At 41.9% G+C, this 22,261-nt stretch overlaps 1 protein-coding gene across 1 annotated transcript; it reads right to left on the bottom strand.

Annotated features, from left to right (window-relative positions):
• Positions 1-644: 644 nt before the first annotated feature.
• LOC311036968 (transient receptor potential cation channel subfamily M member 4-like) lies at positions 645-3,390 on the bottom strand (the record flags this gene model as incomplete). Its single annotated transcript, XM_084045974.1, has 5 exons — positions 645-649; positions 788-887; positions 1,570-1,761; positions 2,286-2,350; positions 3,156-3,390. The coding sequence occupies 5 exons, from the start codon at positions 3,388-3,390 to the stop codon at positions 645-647; spliced, it is 597 nt and encodes a 198-aa protein (XP_083902100.1).
• Positions 3,391-22,261: the final 18,871 nt, after the last annotated feature.

Raw genomic sequence — 22,261 nt, 5'->3', positions numbered from 1 at the left:
TTATTTAGTAACTCTTGCCTTAATTTCTCATACATCGCAGGCAACACACTTGTGCTCAAATGTGATCTGCTGCCATGGCACTTTGTAACATTATAGATCTGTTTGAATATTTAAATACAGCGTTCTCCACCACTGAAAAGGTTTGCATGTCACAAAGACTGTGCTTGTTATTTCTTGAGCGCGACCCGCAAGTCGAATTACGTGTGAGTTTGGGAAGAAACACACGGTTTCTCTCTCTGTCAACCCGGCTGTGAGGCTTCCTTTTTCCCCGTCGGAAGGAGGAATGTACAGGAAAACAACAGCTAGTGCATGGCTTCCTTTGGAACAGCGTTGCCAGATGTTGTGAGAGAAACAAGCAACCAGGTCTATGAAAAGAACCCTAACCCAAAATAATCGAGCCCAAAGTAGCTTCTAATAAGAAGACTTGGCAACACTGCTGGACAGTGAGAATCGCGATACGGCTTTTAATTTTGGTACACTGTATCGAACGTCAATTTCGATTCATTTTCGGTACGTATCGAGTATTGTGACACCCGTAGGCCTTATTATAGGCGGACATAGCAAAACGTGGAATTTTCTGAGCAATAATCACATACTGGTCCTTCTATCAGGGGTAGAACTAAAGGTGACATTGTTTTTTTGTCCTACCCTGGGGAGAGGTATCTAAAAAACTAAGGCCCTTTTTGAGTGTTTGTTCCTGCACTAAATGTGCTGTAACCCATAATGTTTTCACCTCCCAGAAGTAATGACTATTACATATAATATTCATTATTTTTATATATTGTACCTGGCATCAGGGCTTTGATCATGGCTGTATCAAAGTCTTTTGGTCTCTTCTCTTCACGGTAGAATGTTATCAGCTTCCTTTTCTGGTAAATGCTCTGAACCTGAGGGTCAAGGTCAAAGATCACATCATGGGCAAATAAAAAATGTCTGCAATTACATCAACTGTAAACAGGAACTTGTAAGACTTTATGATATTCTGATGGCATTTAGATTAATAATACATACATATATATACATATATATATATATATATATATATATATACATACATACAGTACATACATGCATACATACATACATAATTTATCTACAAAGTAACTAGTAACTGAAGCTGTCAAATAATTGTAGTGGAGTAAAAGTACAATATTTGCCTCTGAGATGTAGACACACACACACACACACACACACACACACACACACACACACACACACACACACACACACACACACACACACACACACACACACACACACACACTTATTATTCCCTTCCCGCTTTACTCAAAGTTGAAAACCCTTAACTCGACATTCTCTAAACCGATAAATGTCCAAAGCTTTATCCATCTGATCAATGTTTTCACACTCTATGAAGACCATCCCCCTTCTACTAATCCTTACTAATTTTACTTTTCCAAGTTTTTCCAATGACAAACTTTCCAACAGCATGTGGGTCTCTGAAGAGTGTAGAGTGTGTACATAATGTAGTTCTCTTCTTGGTCACTTCCTGCAATTATCTTACTTTTATCTTCATCCTCAATATCACAACTCCTTACAACTCCTTACCTGTTCAACAAGTTGATCAGTAAGGGCTTCAGAAGGGAAGTGTTTCCTGATCAGTTCTGTCACTCTATCAACATCAACACCATCAGAGGCAGGTGATTGGTTCTCCAAGATGTCACTCAAGAGGTCAGCCACACCACCTGAACCTGCCAGCACCAACCAAGGTGTGGAGTTCTTCAAAGACACGACCACCCTCTGAGGAAGATATGAGAGAGAGAGAGAGAGAGAGAGAGAGAGAGAGAGAGAGAGAGAGACACACGCACGCACGCACGCACGCACGCACGCACGCACGCACGCACGCACGCACGCACGCACGCACGCACGCACGCACGCACGCACACACACACACACACACACACACACACACACACACACACACACACACACACACACACACACACACACACACACAGGAGAGGTTTTGTATTTATTGTGACATTGCTGATATTGAGAGTGAGTTCCATTTTGTTTTCTATTGGCCCTTGTATCATGACCTGCGTCAACAAATATTTAAGAGGTGTAGAAACCTGGACTTGATTTGATTGGATGGGACCCAAGACTCCCACGGGGTCTTTTTTTGTTTGTTTTACCCCACGATTTTGTAACCCCAAAATAAGCAAGCCCTCACTAGGTAGGGCGTCCGGACCTGTAGTTGTATACAATTATTGTAATGTAAATATTGAATGAGTGAATATTGTATTAAGAAGTAGTGATTGTACCTCCAGCATGGATTTCTCTCCTGATATGAGCATGTTGAGGAAAGGAATGTTAATGCTGCTGCTGTCTGTAAGAAAAATATGAATTTTATTAAATCATAACTCAACTGGGAAATGATCTCCTTTCTCATTGCTCGATGTACAGTACAGTTCATTTATAGCTATAGCACACTGATGTATCATATTTCTACATATCTCATATGTGAATAGTGCTGGAATATTTCCAGTACTGGATATATTTCCATATATCTCCTCGTCCCCTCCCGTTCCCTCAGGTCTGGTTAAGATGCCTCCCCAACCCATGCTTAACCTTTTATCTTGTTGCCAGACCCGAAGGGTATGGCTTACCAAGGCCCTCATTAGAAACAAGTCCGCAAGGACTTTTATGAACGGACCTGTTAGACAAAGTATTTTAAATGTAAATGTGCTGTTTTACATTTTTTTGCCTAATAAAATATTCAATCAATCAATCAAAACATGAGGCTTTGTCACTATTTCGTCCATACATGGTATGTCCGTTTGTCCTTAGGATGGGACCTTAGGACCATGACATCACTATTATGTCACAAGTACAATTTTTTTTTAAGTGAGTCATGTTGTGATGACCACACACCACCGCCCACTTCACACTGGGTGTGATTTATTTTATTTTATTTTATTTCTTTATTTATTTTGCAGGTGTACATTTGACCTCAATGGTTAATCTGGCATCAAGAGGAAGTGTACAGTGCAACCTGGTTCTCACAAACATTAAATATTATCTTCACTTTGTAGAGACATTAGTTTCCATGAATGCATATAACATGAATGTAACATACCATGATTCATTTAATTCCAGTAACAAACAAATCCTTTACGTCGATCATCTCTTACCCCTGATGTGTTGTGTAGAGAAGTGTTCCTCTAACTTGACGCTAAAGTTCTTCTCTCCTCCTCTGTGACCTTCACTCCCATCATCCACCAGCAGGAAGCCAAAATGGTTCTTCTCGAGACAACTGGAGTCACTGGTTGTGTTCTCAACAGAGTACTGAGCAGGTTTAGATCTAGTACACTCTTTGCCCTGAGATGGAATAAAACAGGAATTGCATCTCACTTTTTTGTTATCCATGTGCTTCTGGTGAGTCTAAGATGGCGGGAGGGGGGGTCACATGTTAAGGCTAAATTAGTCTCAAAACCCATGCCTTTTTTTTTTGTTTCAAAAGAAAAAAAGCCTGGGGGAAGCTTGCAGGAACTGTGGTCTAGGAGTGGGAGTGAACCTTGTTATCTCCTAACCAATCAGAGTGTAGAGGGCCGTCGCTCCAAATTTGGTGACGTCAGTGTTCTGTGCACAGGCCGGGGGGGGGAGGTGAGGGGAGGCGGGGACATAGATTGGTGAAACAATCGGGAGTCGGCGTTTGATTCCAGCACAAGGTTTGAGTCCGCACCTCTATGCCTTGGAAAGCCTGCCTTCCTCCAGCCTAAGGCTGAATTGACTCAATATGGATCCAAGACAGGAAGTTTAGAGTATATTTAATTCATAAAGGGTCTATATTTACTAAACTAGATCCTAACTCACATTGTCAAAAACAGTGATATCACATTATGATCACATTATTTATTAGTATTAAAGAGTGGCAGAAACATAATAAACAGGACATTTAATATCAGTGCATATAACAGTATGTTACAGTACAGTTATGAATGTGATGTAAATGTAGTGGAGTTTGCAAGAATGATACTTGTATGAACACTAGAAGTTCGGGCCGCTACGCGGCCCGAACGTCTAGCGTGACGCGTCGTTCACTTTGCAGTGCCACCTTACAGGCACCTCACAGTGTGAGAGAGAGTTTTGTGCTCTCCTAAATCCACGGCAGGCTTTGAAAGTACCCACTTCAGAAAGAGGTGACGTGCATCACCTCTCCAATGACCAAAACCCACTATGGAAGCCGTCGAACTGGTGCGATCTGACGGCATCCTAGAATTTATAGGTAGGATGTGATGTCATGCGTGATGTCATGCTGTCGTGAGATTACGTCACACTGGCGTTGTGTCCATATTCGGAGTGATGCAACGTACATACAACATACTGACAAACATACTGACAACCGACATGGCGCAGGATTCAAATTGTATATATAAGATTATTAATTAGGTGTTTGTGTGTCAATACCTGAGGGACCAACTGATCTCTGTTGTGCACAAAGCCCCAAGGAGTGATGCCCACCGCACAGACACTGTCACTGTCCCTCACCGCCTCTCCTACACATCTCCCTACGCCTTCATCAAAGCCTTCTGTGAGTATCCAGCTGAAGCCTCCTGGATGTGTGTGTGTGTGTGTGTGTGTGTGTGTGTGTGTGTGTGTGTGTGTGTGTGTGTGTGTGTGTGTGTGTGTGTGTGTGTGTGTGTGTGTGTGTGTGTGTGTGTGTGTGTGTGTGTGTGTGTGTGTGTGTGTGTGTGAGTGAGTGAGTGAGTGAGTGAGTGAGTGAGTGAGAGAGAGAGAGAGAGAGAGAGAGAGAGAGAGAGAGAGAGAGAGAGAGAGAGAGAGAGAGAGAGAGAGAGAGAGAGAGGGAGAGGGAGAGAGAGAGAGAGACACAGACAAACAGAACTTTAACAGACGTGGAATGGTGATGAATTCTGTATCAATCATTACATCATCAACATTCTACTGACCTCTTCAGACAAGTATAACTCCATTCATCAACTGGATTATGATGTGAAATACATTATTTAATATTCACCATTTCATAACAATTTCTGTCATTAGTCATGTACTACAGTTACTGTCTGTCTGTCTGTCTGTCTGTCTGTCTGTCTGTCTGTCTGTCTGTCTGTCTGTCTGTCTGTCTGTCTGTCTGTCTGTCTGTCTGTGTCTGGTCAGCATCATGCATGATAGCATCAGACCATAAAGTAGCTTCACTAGTTGTTTTTTCCACTTGTGTTATACTTATATGTTGAACTTCAGTTTTATAATGGAAGTCAATGGAGCTGTGATCAGGCTGAACCTTTGCCCACATTTGTCATATCATGTCATAAATATAATATTCTATATGGATCCTGACAGACATATTTAAAGGTGCAATATTGTTTGTTAAACTAAGAGTTATATAGCTCTGTATACTCATTACTATAGAGTGTTTGTTCTGCAACAGTGTTAAATAGCTCTATATTGTAATAGTAATCATTTCTATAGAGTGTTTTGTTCAGTAACAGGAGTCTCAATGTCTCTCCAGCTCTTTCATGAACAGGTTGGGATACTAATTTAATCCAATCAGGAGAGAGAACTCATAGAGGATACAGGATAAACATTTGAAATTGGAAGTGATGACACAAATAAGTTCAGGATAGAGAATCCATTTATCAGCTTTTTATTTATAGTGTTCAAGATCCAATGTTGTCTGCTCACTTCTTTCTGTCATCACTTCCTATTTCACTTGTTTATCCTGTATGAGTTTGTCGCCCACGCACGCACGCACGCACGCACGCACGCACGCACGCACGCACGCACGCACGCACGCACGCACGCACGCACGCACGCACGCACGCACGCACACACACACACACACACACACACACACACACACACACACACACACACACACACACACACACACACACACACACACACACACACCTGTTTTCTCCAAGGCTTTGACCAGTCCCTGTCTGATGACCTTCTGAACCCAGGGGTTGACCTCTGCACTGCCTTGTCCTCCCACCACAGATACCATCATGATGGGTGTCCTCAAACCCCACCCAAGACCAGCTCGGTCTCTGTCTCTTGTCATCAGGTTGTAGATAAGGGAAGGTTCAGTGTCTGATGACAGACGCAGGAACTAGGTGATCAAAGAGACAAATCAGAAGATGACAGTGATCATGATCAACCTAAATACACTCTCATCTTTCATATCAAGAGGGGCGGGGTTTACACACTAATTTATACCCTTATTGTCTATTCTAAGTTGAAGTTGTGTGTCTGCGGGTACAGCTTTGACTTTTACTTGACTTTGACATCTTTATTGATAATATAAAATAATGTACAATTACATACATTGTTACACAATTATCAAGAAGGATAATACAAAATAAAGCCAATGGCTTATTTTCATTGTGGTCATTTAACATTTAGCCTACGTTATGTAGTGGGGAGAATGTGCGTGCGTGCGTGCGTGCGTGCGTGCGTGCGTGCGTGCGTGCGTGCGTGCGTGCGTGCGTGATTGTGTTAATGGTGGATTTGGATGATTCAATTACATCATCCACAGGGACCTTAAAGCAATAACAACAACCTTATGATCAAACTAAATAAGTTTTACTCTGATGTACGGTACTACATTATGTGGAAAACTTTAATGTTGAATCTCTTGACTGAATAATGTTAAATAGATGATGTAAGACAGAGAGTATCATGAACCACAGAGAACATTGATCACATTGTCAGTAAGACACTTACATCGTTGTAAAATCTGCCTCCCTCAATGTCCAACCTTCCAAAAGCATCAGTGGGCTGTTCAGAGGAGTGCACCTCACTGGTCCACACAGTGTCCACAGCTGTGTTGATGTGTGTTGTATGATCTCTGGGACGTCCACACTGACACCGTCCATCACTGATGACACAACAGGACAATACATCAATATCTGGGGACCCTCAGGGGTCCTTGAAGGGGAACCAGGGGGTCCCCAGCAAAATGAGGAACAGTTTAAACACTTAAAGCTATTTTATATTTCAGATATTCAAAAACAGACAATCTACAAGCTCATCAGAACGCGACACGTTGTAGATAGTCTATTTTCTAATAATGTGACAAATGGCTGTACACATTTTCAGATGGGGGTCCTCAGTCACATACATATTAGCATGACGTGGCCAGACAATATCACCGCTATTTATTTTTCCCTCTGTCTGTCTGTCTGTCTGTCTGTCTGTCTGTCTCTCTGTCTGTCTCTCTGTCTCTCTGTCTCTCTGTCTCTATGCCAAACGGCCAAGGCACGAAACTAACAACCATTGGCAAAGGGTGGCGCTATAGCAATCAATTGAAAATGCCAACTTTGAACAGGTACAACTCATGCCCTGTTTGACCTACAGCCATGAAACTTCAATACCCACAAGCGTCTCCTCATGCCGAACAACTTTCGTGGTCTGACTTTTGACCTCTGACCTTTAGATCTCCCACCATTTTGAAATATATAAAAATCTGTTAAAATCAAACTCCTACTAGGATTTTTGAGTAATGTGCACAAAACTTTCTAAACATACATACACGTACTTTGGACCAAACGTTAGATTTTCCATAAGTGAAAAAAAAAACAGCTTTTATGAGCCAATGAATATTCCAGTTTTATGAAGATTATCCGTCTGCCCCTAGCACATACTGTACATGCAGACTCACATTTGTTTGAAAGTTTGCAGTAATGTAGAGGGTCATTCCAAATATCACTGAAACCAATCTTGAAACTCCAATTGGCCAAAGGGGGACACTATAGCAATTTTTTGAAAATGCAAACTTTAAACAGGCATAACTCATGCCTTGTTTGGCCGACAGCCATGCAACTTGCTTACACATATGCCTTGACTCATGAGGAACACATCTATCACTTTGACCAGTAAGCTCCACCCTTAGAGTTTCGGCCATTTTGAGCAGTTTGAAAAACACTTAAACCCAGAATTTCGGAGCAATTCGCGTGGAACTGTGACATCTGTGTGAGCTCCTTTTTCACAAGGTCAGGTCTGTTGATCCAATGGCTTCTCGCTACAGCATCTGCTTCTTAATCACAAGGTCGCCGGTTCAAGCCTCACTTCATGCAGACTTAATTTAAATTGCATTGCACACAACATGATTGTATCAATTAATGCATGTGCAATTGTTAAAGATAACCTGAAATGCTTATTTGAGAGTGTTTTTTCAATGTATGACATACTTCATCGTGAAAATAGCCGATCTACAATCTCGCAACATTTCAGATGAGCAATGTGTTTCTGAGCATGTAGATCGGCTACTTTCACTAGTTTCGGTTCTGAGGAGACATACAATTTCTCCATTGGTAAATGGTTTGTGAACGAGTGATCTTAGTGTTAATGAAACAGGGGCTCAGTTCATGGCAGAAGGCAAGAGTCTATGATCTTCAACAGACACCATCAAGCTGGATGAAGCCTTAGCTCAATCACTACTGTGACAGCCTGTGAGTCCGAAGGTTGAGGGTTCAATCCCTGTCTATGGCCATGGGTTGAGGTGTCCATGAGTGACGTTGATAACCCTGGATTGCTAGCCACAATTAGCCCTCTGCTCAGCTGTTGTTGAATGCTCATTTGTTAATTACATGGGCTACTTTGTCCCAAGTTCAATCTATTCTGTTTCTACGTCTTATTGTGCTATTGTTGCATATTGCTTTTTGCCTTTCATGCCTTGGCCCCGCTTATCGCTGATTGCAGCTTTAATTACATTTGTTATTTATTCATGAGTTTTTTGTTTTGTCTAGTTTTTTCGTTTTAAATAAAACTAAAAGGATATTTATTCACTACCCATAAAAATTGGTCCGTGGCCCGCAAATGGATCCCGACCCAATGTTTGGGACACAGCGCTTTACTTGGTTGAGTGGAGTCCCTCAGGGCTCTGTACTAGTGTATTTTCTGTATTCAAATATAGGCTATTTGCTGAAAATAGCAGATCTACAAGCTTGTAGATCTGCTATTTTCTGTGAATGTTTTCCCCAGAATATGGATGCTGCATGGGGTTTAAGTGGTTAATGTTTATCAATAATGGAGGTTTGTTTACCTGGAAGAATCTGCTATATAGGTGTTGCACTCTCTTTTCTTGATGTGTTCTAGTATCCATCTCTGAAAACATATTAGACACAGGTTATGGGATGTTATTACAGCTCACTGCAATCAATATGTTGTTTTCTATGTTATTCATGGGATATATCAGACATGTAAAACATGGAACATATTTTGGAAAATCAAATGTCCAATCCATAGATCATATGGTGAAAATTCATACAAATGCAGGTTTTACAATGTTTGTTTGTCCCAAAATGTTCACTTTATACAAAGTGCATGAATATATGTTATGTGATCATGGGAGTTGAATGGGAGTCATTTGTTTCTCAACGTTGTGCGAGTGTGTTTGCAGATTTTCACGCAATCGGACGCTGCGTTCCTGATTTGGGGAATTTTGTTCAAAACGGGCCACTCCTGCAAACTTTAGATTAGCCAAGCAGGATGGAATATGACAAAATCAAACAGATCTGTCTTGATAACATGACTATAGAGATCATGTGTACCGATTTGCATGAAATTTGGATAAAATCTGAATAAAACCTGAGTAATATCCAAACATCTGATTTACATGTGTATTTAAGTTGGTCTCCTGGTGTGAAAAATGCAAGACAAAGGTTTTTCCTTAGCCTCTAGGGAGTGCACGTACAAAGTTTTACACAGATCGGTGCAGTTATAGTAAAAACACAAATCGGCCTGTTGAGGCTGATTTGAACATTTTCAATTGCCATTTCTTCCTCGGTCTAGTGAGAATGTGTGTGCAAAATTTCACGGAAATTGCATGCTGTGTTTATGATTTGAGGCATTTTGTTCAAAACGGAGCACTCCTGCAAACTTTGGAAGCCATTTTTAGCCAATCAGGATACCAATGGAATATGAAAAATCTGAAAGATACATTTTGTTTGATGACTATAGATATACTGTGTACCAATTTGTGTGATGTTTGGATAAAATCTGTAGGAGTACCGTCAAAAAATGTGTTTTGCAAAAAGCGGCCTCCTGGTGGCGTGCGTGCACAGTTTCGTTGCGATCAAGCCAACAGTGCCAATCACAGACAGAGGGGGCGACACACACACACACACACACACACACACACACACACACACACACACACACACACACACACACACACACGCGCGGACGGAGGACGGCGTGACAGGGTGCAAAACATAGCCTCGGCCATGCCTTTCGGCCTGGCAGAGACAATAAAAAGAAGGGAGGAATAAAAGTTTGGCGTGGGAGTGATTTAGTGAAGTTCTTAACCCTGCCGATCACTGGATATGTCTTATGAAAAGTTGCGATGTGAGAAAGTGATGTGAGACGGAGGGCTTGCTGTTACCGTGGATATGTAGGCTATAGTATACAGTCACTACAGAGGTGATCGTGACAGTGGTGTTTATAATCCCATGTGCATCCCTGCGGTGCACATACGGGTGACGAAAAAGCCCATCCGCACAGCTCTAATACATACATATATATATATATATATATATATATATATATATATATATATATATATATATATATATATATATATATATATATATATATATATATATATATATATATATATCCAAATGAATAAACTAGACAGTCAACTATAAATATCATCAGCAACTAGAAAAAGTGCTCCTCGGAGCACAGGTCTCCGCCAGGTCAGGTACGTTATTCTGGCCTCCTGGTGGCGCTATAATAGGCCAATGTGAAAAGGGTGCCATTTATTCTTAGGTCTTTCACGGCAATCAGACACTGCATTCATGATTTGAGGCATTTTGTTCCAAAAATGTGTTTTGCTAAATTAGACCTGCTGGTGGCGCTATAACAGGCCAATGTGAAAAGGGTGGCATTTCTTCCTCGGCCTAGTGGGAATGTGTGTGTGAAATTTCACGGAAATCGCAAGCTGCGTGCATAGTTTGAGGCATTTTGTTCAAAACGGACCAATCCTGCAAACTTTGGAAGCCAACCATAGGCAATCAGGATGGAATATGGGAAATCAGACAGATCCGTGTTGATCACATGACTATAGAGATACTGTGTACCGATTTGCATGATGTTTGGATAAAATCTGTAGGAGTAATGTAAAAAAATGTGTTTTGCACAAATCGGCCTCCTGGTGGCGCTATAACAGGCCCATGTGAAAAAATTGGGGCAGAGGTTCTGAATTGGCATCCAGGGAGTGTGTGTGCACAGTTTGGGAGCAAACGGACCAACGGTGCCGGAGATTAGCTGGTAACACACAGACAGGACACACACACACACGGACACACGGACACACGGACGGACGGAAGGACGGACGGAGGGTAAAACATACTCTCTCGCCATGCCTTTCGGCCTGGCGGAGACAACTAGGGAGGTTAGCCTATAGATCTATCATCATCCACATTACAGGATGAAATGGCAGTGACTGCATTCTTATTTTCAAAATGTTTTCCTTTTCTACACCCCCTGAGGTATTTAAAGATTACAACTGCACAGTTTTCAGATGGAAACGTTTATTGTCGCTGTCGGGTGTAAACCTTGATGTCCGAAACCGCTACTTTTCAGGAAATTAAAAATACAAATACCTGTGTTCCAATGGATCCAATGCAGTTATTATTTCATCACAAGCTCATATTAATACTTTTCATTGTTGAATAATGAAATCCACAGACACTTTCACACACACACACACACACACACACACACACACACACACACACACACACACACACACACACACACACACACACACACACACACACACACACACACACACACAAAAAGAAGCTAAAATAGCAGATCTACAAGCTCACAACACATTGCAACGTTGTGCGTTGTGAGCTTGCAGGTTGGCTATTTGTGCTTCCTTTTGTGTGACATTAGTATGGCGAAGTAGGACATTCATTTACAGGAGGGTGGGGGGAAACATAAGAATAGACATACAGAGATATGAGGTTTCTGCCAACAGCAATGATTACATTCTGACCTGTGGGCTCTGGATGGACTTCAGAGGGTGTTTCATATGAAGCCCAGTGGACTGACAGGCAGAGCACAGGTCATAGTCAGGACACACTGTACACCTATACCTGATCCCGAAAATATCTCCCTCACAGCCGTCACACATCACTCCAGGGTGCAGCATGCAAGGATCTGGCAAACAAAATAAGAGAAATCTTTTTTCTCTCACAAAAGCTGGCAACGCTGATCATATACTTCAGGGTCTAAATCAGCCTGTGCTGTATTACTGATTAGCTGCAGCAGGAATGTAGCCTACACAGTATATGATGAGTTATTCATTCCAGCATAAACCCCAATGCAGGGCTAACAGTACAGTAGCCAATGCCTAATATTGTATCCCTACCTCCTAACAATGACAGACAAGCAGAATATGCATAATATATAATTCAAAAACATCTACATATTTCCCCATTCGGAATCAGAATGGGGAAATATGTGGTTAGTGTCATTATTTTTATAATAAATATTTGCTTTAGACCTATATTAATGTATCTATCTATAGTAGTTGTAGTAGGTATCATTCCATATCATGTGTAAAATATTTACACATGATATGAAAGGCAGCAGAAGTGAGTTTTTTTTCTTGTTTATTTTAGGACAAAATAAGGGATTTTTCATGTAGGGAAAATTCTGGATCACATTTGTTCATTTTCCTTATGGGATCAATACTTGACGAATGTCCTGGGCCAGTGGTTACAATGGTGGGGCCAGTGATCTTGAAAAGCCACTGTGGCAAATTTCCCTTAAAGGGGAATACCACTCATTTTCAACATTGAACTATGTCTTTCATACACCTTAGAGCTGTTGTGTGGACATAAGAAAAAAGCCCCCCCCCCCCCCCCCGCCCCCACACACACACACACACACACACACAAGGTGTACTTTTGGCTCTGCCCCCTCAGCCAAAAGTACACCCTGCGTGACCTCAATCAATTCTACCCCTGATTAATAATCTTTGCAACTTCAATAGGGCTTCGCACTGGTGCAGTGCTTGGGCCCTAATGATAGTTAGTGTCTTCTGGCAAGATACATACCTTCACCTTCCGTCTGGGATCTTGCACACGTGTCTGCTTTCTTAAAGACAAAGAAGAGAGAGAAGGGGTATCATTATAATTGTAAATCTGCGTATGAAGATTGAGGATGCTATTAACACGATCTACATCTGCTTAACATGCAAGTTTTATACTATATCACCGAATTCCCCTGCCTGCCGAACAAGTGACCCGACTAGTAGGACTCTCTATTACAGCAACAAGGACACAATCCCCTTCCGGCTTCCCACCCATGAACTGCATGATAATCTATGTCTCTCAGAGTATAAAGTACAATATTTATATTTAAATGTAGTGGAGTTAAAAGTGCAATATTTATATCTAAATGTAGTGGAGTTAAAAGTACAATATTTATATTTAAATGCAGTGGAGTTAAAAGTACAATATTTATAATTTAAATCTAGTGAAAGTCATCAGCTTGCAAAGAAAACAAACACTCCCAAGAATGTATTGGGCATAATTATGGTGAAATTCATATAACTGCAGGTTTTACAATGTTGGTGTGTTCCAAATATTTACTTTAATAAAGTGTGTGAACAGAGGATGTGATGATGAGATATTATGAATTGTTCTTTATTAATTCACTTGCATAGAAAACCCAACCCTCACATTCCTGTCTGTAAAACACATTTACAACACTCTTTTTTTTAAACAGACTTGTTGGTTAAAGGTCTTCATAAAGAACCACCTTCTGTTCTGTAGATGTTTTGGTGCCTCCTCCTACCTCCTCATGGTGGCTCTGCCCCTCCTCTCTGATGCTTCCAGCCTCTAGTAGAAGTGGGTCCATCTCTACAAAGACTGTACTCCCCTCTTCATGGAGACTCATGATGGTTTTTGTTGTGTCCTGGTGGATTCAAGGACGTTTCAAATGTCCACCAAGCCCCTCGCTCCTTCTCTCTCCCTCCTAGGTTGACAGAGATCATGTTTTATTGGTTTAACATGGTCTAAACCAGTGGTTTTCAAACTTTTTCATGTCAAAGGACCCCCAAATTGACACTTATTAGCCCGCGGACCCCCATTTGAAAAGATATGCCTCAGGGACCCTCATAAGAGAAGACTTTTTTTTGTTTTTGTCGCATTCCAAAATCAATCATTTGATGACCAACGGTAATGTGTCGGACACATTAGCATCTTTCCGCTGGTCTTCTCCGGTAGGTAGGTCTTCTCCTACCGGCGGTAGGAGACACAAAGAGTCTCCTTTGAGTCTCCTACCGGAGAGACCACCGGTCATCAAATTATTGTCTTAGGAATGTGACAAACAATAAAAAAGTCTCCATGAATTCAATGCTTCATGGGGTGTGTAATTGATAGAAAATATGTTTTTTTTGGGGTGAACTACTCCTTTAATCCTTCAATTGTGTATTTTAGGATTTTGCCAAGTAACAGGCTGAAATATTGTCCCATGAGGTTCATTTTTAACCCTTTATTACACATCCTAAACCCAAACCTGAAAATGGGGGAAAAATGTAATGACTTTAGAAGGAAACAACCTATAGAGACACTAAAAAATCCCATACAATTTGGACCCAAGGAATTCATTAAAGTGGTTATTATTAGATAGGTTCAAGTAGCCTGGGACCAGACGAATCTGCGAGTGCAAAAAAAAATTGCACTCTGCGATTTGGGTCTGGCACCGCTCCATAGAGAATCCATTTCCTGCTCCAGGAGACGTGGGTAACCAATCAGGGCCCAGTATTCGAATATGGGAGACTGTAATTGGTAGTTGGTTGTAGGTCTAACCAATTGCGTCGAGGGCCATTGTTTTGATCCCGCCCCTTAGGAAAAAAAACATGGAAGCACCAGACTCATATCCACGCAGTGATATAGTCTAGCTACGCCAGGCTAAGATTCAAGCACATCTTGACTCTATTAGGACAAACAGAAAATGTTCATATCACACATTCTGCTTTTACTAAATACTTGTTTTCACCAACTGCATTTTCTTAATCCTTGAAGCATGTATTTTAAGATTCTGCCAGGTACCAATAGCATATAGCAAATCTTTGAAAGTATACAACATACACATTTTCCATACAATTTGGACTCAAGGAATTCACTTAAATTAGTATTATATAGATTCAAGCATATCTTGACTCTATTTCAGGGCAAAATAACAAAAAAACAGCCAATAATGTATTACATCTATATTCCTCTGCGTCAATCCCGGGCGGGAGGGACGGGGGGGTTTCGTCTCCCCCTAGCTTCAGATTGGACCCCCCCAAGTCAGATTGGACCCCCCCAGACCCCCCAAGTAATTTAGAATAATACATACTTATTTAATAGAATCTGAACCCACTTTTGAAATCATGCACTCATAAACACGATGTATTTGAAAGGATTTAGCAGCTGCAATTCTGATAATGTTAGGAGAATGGACCTGGAGTGGACCAGGCAACAGTGACACTACGATCAGGTAGTGTCCAACCAAGTGTTTCCAAATGGACTGCGGTCTGCACAGAACCCTATCCATCTGATCCAAAGTAGACTAGGTATTGTTTTGCGACCAAAAAAACATGTATTATGCAAGTACATAATGAAGTTGACCAAAGTTCATTAGGTGCATTATATTTGTTATTAGTGTCTGTCTATCCTCTGAAACAAACCAACTCCAAGTGCGGCTGCCTAGTGATGAGTAAGTTTACTAAGTTAATATAAAGCAAACGTTATACTTTACAGTAGCTATTGATAATTGTAGATGGTTGATGCTCAATTCCTCTGCTCTGCTCATTATTTGAAACAGCCAGTGGTGGGTAAAATAAAGTTGTACTCCTACTTGGCTGTGCCTCGGCCTGTGTTTTGCCTTGAGGAGATCAGGGCTACTCATCCCCAAGTTATTTAGAATAATAAAAATAAATGTTAAAATAATACATTTTTTGATATTAAATCAGTAAAATCAGGCAAAAATACGAATTAAATAACATAAACCCAACCTAACCCTAACCCTAAAACCGAAATAAAGTAACCAAAATCCGAGAAAGAAACTTACAAAATCCGCCAGAAACCCAAGTCATTTAGAATAATAAAAATAAATGTTAAAATAATTAATTTTTTGATATTAAATCAGTAAAATCAGGCAAAAATACAAATTAAATAACATAAACCTAACCTAACCCTAACCCTAAAACCGAAATAATGTAACCAAAATCCGAGAAAGAAACTTACAAAATCCGCCAGAAACCCAAGTCATTTAGGTTAATAAAAATATATTTTTTGATATTAAATCAGTAAAATCAGGCAAAAATACAAATTAAATAACATAAACCTAACATAACCCTAACCCTAAAACCGAAATAAAGTAACCAAAATCCGAGAAAGAAACTTACAAAATCCGCCAGAAACCCAAGTCATTTAGAATAATAAAAATAAATGTTAAAATAATTATTTTTTTGATATTAAATCAGTAAAATCAGGCAAAAATACGAATTAAATAACATAAACCTAACCTAACCCTAAAACCGAAATAAAATAACCAAAATCCGAGAAAGAAACTTACAAAATCCGCCAGAAACCCGATTTTTCTGGCGGATCCAGAGACGAACTTGGATCAGCATCATCATTAAAGGAAGAAGAATGGAGCAACTACGGGATGAAATGAGCAGAGTACTGCTGGCGTTGGAAAAGCCAGAGCTCATCTCCACATGTCAACAGCTAAAGTGCTCAGAACCATCAGGAGGGTTCGAGAAGGAAGCTCGATCAGATTGGCTGAGAAGACGCTGGATGAAGTGGAGGATGAAGAGGAGAGCAAGGCGTTTCAGCAGTACTTGCAGCATGTCCTGTCATGGATGAAGTCGATGCAAAAGAAGGAACCGAGTGAGTCAGAGACTGTACCTAATCAACCGAGTGAATTAGATGTTCTGAAAGAGAAATATCTCAAGCTGCAGGAGGAACAGAATGAAGCCCGTCGACTACTAGAAGAGGAGATTTTGGAAGATTTTTTCGTTTTGGAAGGAGGACAACAGCCCACAGAACCAGTGGTGGATACCAAGACAGTAATTATGTCACCACCTTCACTTTCACTGCCTGAAGTGACTTTTGGAAGGGAATTTCGGATCTATGGTCAGATTGGAGCCTAATCAACCAAATATAGTCACAACGTAAGGGTAATTCGGAAGCTGAGATAATTTAAGCTGTCACACGCGCAGTGACCCCAGGCCTACATCTGAGGGATATGCTGGAGATCAAAAGAGGCTTGACCCTGCCCAAATTAAAAACTATTCTCATAGGTCACTACAAAGTCGACTCATCTTCAGATCTGCTACACCGACTGATGAACATTACACAAGGCCCCAAGGAATCAGCCCAAACATTCCTGTTCAGAGCAATTGAACTGAAGAAGTTAATGTGGAGCTTGAGTAATGAAAATGAGGGTGAGCAGTTTAGTCCCGAACTAATCCAGAGAAAATTCCTCCGCTCTCTTGAAACAGTATAGTGATGCGGTGAAATTCCAGCACAGTTTCAGGGTCAAAACCTCTTACTCTTACCTCTTACCCCTTGTGAAGAGCCCACACTACCTGAGGGGATCATCATTGAAGAGGGGTTAGTCAGTATTCCCACAGACAGGTCAATGTATGTGCCGGTCCCCATTGCAAATGTCAGCAAGCAGCAGGGGCGTAGCACCAAATTCTGGGCCCTGGGGAAAAAGATTCACTGTGGGCCCCCCTAAGATTTTTTTTCTTTAAAAAATACAATTTTTTTTTAAATTATTATTTTTTTTTTTTGGGCCCTAGTAACTCAGTCCCACTTACACCCCCCCTGTGACGCCCCTGGCAAGCAGGCCATGACTTTAGATAAACGCACAGTTCTGGGTCACCTCCAAATAGTCAAGACTGCCTATCCAGTTAGAGTGGAACAGATAGAGAGTGATGTCAACAATAAAGAGGGAGGAAGGGAGGACACTAAACAGAGTGACACTAAACAGACAGGAGAGCAGACAGGTGAACAGAAAAGGGACACCACTAGCGACCAACCAAAAACACAGAAACCAAGTCAGTGGGATCCCCCTGTCAATCAATCCCACCTAACTGATGAACAGAGAGGATCAGTGAGACAGTTACTGAGAGAGGAGTGTCATGCATTTGCCTACAACGAAGATGACATAGGGAGTATTCCCTCCCTGAAACTACACATTAGTCTTCAGGACCCCACTCCAGTAAAGAGAACGTACTTGTCAGTCCCCAAACCACTGCATAACGAGGTCAAAGAATATCTACAGGACTTGCTGAATCATGGTCGGATAGTCCAGTCAAGATCCCCATACGCATCACCAGTGGTGTGTGTGAGGAAGAAAGATGGGACATTGAGATTTTGTTGCGATTACAGGGAGCTGAACAGAAAATATATCCCTGATTGCCATCCAATCCCTCGAATCCAAGATATGCTAGACTCTCTCACAGGCAGCTCTTGGTGGATCAGGGGAAGGCCTACCTCCAGGGGTTCCTGAGTGAGGAAAGCCAACATCTCACAGCCTTCATAACACCCCGGGGTCTTTATCAGTGGACCAGAATACCCTTTGGTTTGAGTTCAGCCCCTGCTGAGTTTCAGCGTAACATGGAAGAGTGCCTAGTGGATCTGAGGGGATGATATCTGTCAACCGTACCTTGATGATAATCTCGTTCACAGCTCTAGCTTTGAAGACCATGTCAGCCACATGAGAACTGTGTTCCAGAGACACCAAAAACATGGAGTTAAGCTCAGTCCACTTAAGTGTGATGTGCTCAAGCGAAAGGTCAGATTCTTGGGACGGATGGTTTCGGGTGAGGGCTACACAATGGACCCAGCTGAAGTGGCTCCTGTGCAGGCATTAAAGGAGAGGGTACATGTCACAGTTTCAGATGTTTGAGATGAAAAATGGGCTTTCTATCATACTACAGGCCATATATCCCAAACTTTATCAAAATTGCAAAGCAACTGTACCAGCTGCTCTCGTCACCTCCTGACAAGACATTGCCTGCGGAGTCAAAGACAAAGACAAACTGAAAGAGTGGCACCAACAAAAATAAAGGTAACCTCCTACCTAACACTCCCATACACTGGACACATAGCCACCAAGAGACACTGAACTTCCTCATAGATAAGCTGATTGAGCCCCCCATTCTTGGCTACCCTGATTTCACCCAGCCTTTCATTCTTTGCATTGTGATGCGTCCCAGGAGGGACTGGGTGCAGTGCTTTATCAGAGACAGAACAGTAAAATGGTTGTTATTGGATACGGCTCCAGAACACTAAGCCCACCTGAGAAGAACTATCACATGCACTCAGGGAAGTTAGAGTTCTTAGCACTTAAATGGGGCATATGTGAGCATTTCAGAGCCTATTTGTATCATGCCCCCCACTTCACAGTATATACTGATAACAATCCCCTGACTTACGTCCTCTCAACAGCTAAGCTTAATGCTACAGGTCACCGGTGGGTCGTGAGTTATCAGATTTTACCTTTTCTATAAAGTACCGCCCCGGCAAACACAATGCTGATGCAGATGGCCTATCCCGTATGCCAGTAGACATAAACAAGCTCATGGAGCAGTGTAGAGAGGAGGTCCACCAGGAAGTTATCAGTGCGTCTGTGCAGGGAGTGACAGTACAAAGAGATCTCTCATTTGGACCATGCCAGTGTCGGTGGAGTTAGTAACAGTAGTGAGAGATTCACCCACTCTGAGCAAACCTCTAACATCAGAGCAGATTAGAGAAAGCCAACTGAGAGACCCGGTTATTGGTCGAGTCCTCCATCACAAAAGTAACAACCAGCAGCCCTCCAACAAGGTACTCAAAACTGAGTCAGCTGATGTAAGAGCCTTAATGAGGCAATGGCATGAACTGTATATCAATGACAATGGTGTCCTCTATAGAAAAGCCGGTGACAAATGTCAGCTTGTCCTGCCCAGAGAACACCCCACTGTGTTTCAGGAGCTCCACCATGAAATGGGATATCCTGGAGTCGACAGAACACACAACCTGATCAGAGACCGGTTTTATTGGGCCCGTATGCAGATTGACATCGACCACTTTGTCACCCAAGTCTGTGAGTGTCTGAAGACAAAACAACCTCAAAAAGCAACCAGAGCCCCTCTCATGCCCATTGTGTCAACACACCCCTTTCAAATAGTGTCTGTCGACTTCCTCCACTTAGATAGCTGCAAACAAGGCTACCAGTATATCCTAGTAGTAATAGATCATTACACCCGTTTCACACAGGCCTATGCCATCAAAAACTAATGTGCAAAGACTGTGGTTGACAAGTTGTTAAATGACTTTGCCCTTCATTATGGTTTTGCGGAGAAAATTCACCACAACATGGGAGGAGAGTTCCAGAACCGACTGATGGACCACCAGCAGAGATGCTGTGGTGTAAGAGTCCATGTTGTAGTGAAAAGAAGGAGCAGTGACAGCTCTGTTTATGAGGTGGTACCGGAGGGAGGTGGTAAATGTCGAATGCTGCATAGAAACCTCCTACTCCCTTGTGACAGTTTACCCCTAAGTCACCCTGAACCAGACACAGAGCAGAAAAGGGTCAGCCCCACACAGAGGAGAAAAAGGGGACAAAAGAATGATAAACAAATTGTATACTCTGACAGTGAAAGCGGTGATGAGGGTGAGCTTTGTGTGCCATTTCCCTAATCACCAGCAACAGAACCAAATAACTGTAAACCTAGACCCAGAGGCAGAGCCCTTCATGCCAGGGATGGAATATTGTGAGGAACCACAGGACGTACTGTAGGAGAAGACATCGCTGACTACACAGCAGCAGAGGACAGAGATGACAACGCTTCAGAGACTGGAGATCATCTGCTAGAATCATCAGAGCAGCCGATGTTGGAGGAAGATGAGCCTGCATCACCAACCGTGAGTGCCTATCCCCAGAGGGAGAGACGTCGCCCAAGAATGCTGACCTACGGGACCCTGGGTGAGCCATCGGTGGTCGAGGTTGGAGTTGATAACCTGCATGTGAGTATGCCTTCAGCCTACGAGAGACTGTGGCGACCTTGGACCATGCCAGACATTGAAGTGACATTTGATATTTGCCTGATTAGAGACTCTTGAAGATAAAAAAAAAAGGCGGGGGGGGATATTCAGAGACAGTGACAGAGACACTGAGTACTAATATACTACTGAGAATCCTGAAAGGTAAAGATATTACCTGAGAAACATGATGGACTGATCCTGTAAACTGAAAATAATGGTGACAGACTAAATGAACTGAGTGGCCAAAACTGGAGTTCTGTTACATTGGGATATTTGTCTGAGAACAGAAAGAGTTTACTGAAATTGAAACTGTATGATGTATAAATGTGGTCTGATTGCAACGTACAAAGTGATTTATGAACATTACTGTCTGAAGTACAGAATATGTTAATTTCCATATCATATAGGCTACCAAGTCCAGATCAACAACAGATTTCAGAGGGAAAGGTCGCATCATGCGAGTAGATCTACAAGCTATCAACCTACGTCAACAGAGATGCTTCTTAGCTTGCAGATCAGTTCTTTTTAGCACGCAGCCTGCGCACAGTTATGACGTAGCGCATGACTCGTATGTGACCGACGGCTCGTGTTTTTCTCCGACTTTTTTTTACTTCAAAAAGCTCTCAAACTTCTATTTTGAGGCACGGAATTTACTTATAAGATATCGTTCGGATAGAATTTAGTTGTTTAACTTCATATATGTGGTCCATTAATCATGACAGAGCCTATTTAAAAATAAAAATTCCCCCTGAGTCACTTGTCTGGTGGTCGGGGAAACAGACTGCTGATGAGGAGAGGAAACAGCGGTTCCTATCCTCTCCTCTTTATCATTGGTTCTCAAAGTGGGGTCCGGGGACCCCCAGGGGTCCTTGAGGGAGTTCCAGGACCAGGGGGTCCCCAGCTAAATGATAGATTAGGCACCAAATGGACCCTTATGGGTCAGTAACTCTGAGCGTGTACGGGTCCATTTGGTTCCATTTGTACACTCTCAGAGTTAAATTGATATAGATTTTACAATATAAATTGCTGTCCAAGTGATAGAAATGCCATTAAACGGGGGTCTGTAGTCCTAATGCATGTCAAACTGGGGGTCCTTGAAATTAAAATGGTTGAGAATCAGTGCTAGAGCCGTAAAAAATCTTCTCTTATGGCATATCTTTTGAAATGGGGGTCCACAGGCTAATAAGTGTCAATTTGGGGGTCCTTGACATGAAAAGGTTTGA

This window comes from Gymnoscopelus microlampas, assembly GCF_963454915.1.
Source record: "Gymnoscopelus microlampas genome assembly, chromosome: 20".
NCBI classification, from domain to species: domain Eukaryota; kingdom Metazoa; phylum Chordata; class Actinopteri; order Myctophiformes; family Myctophidae; genus Gymnoscopelus; species Gymnoscopelus microlampas.
This window is presented reverse-complemented; position numbering and strand designations above follow the sequence as displayed.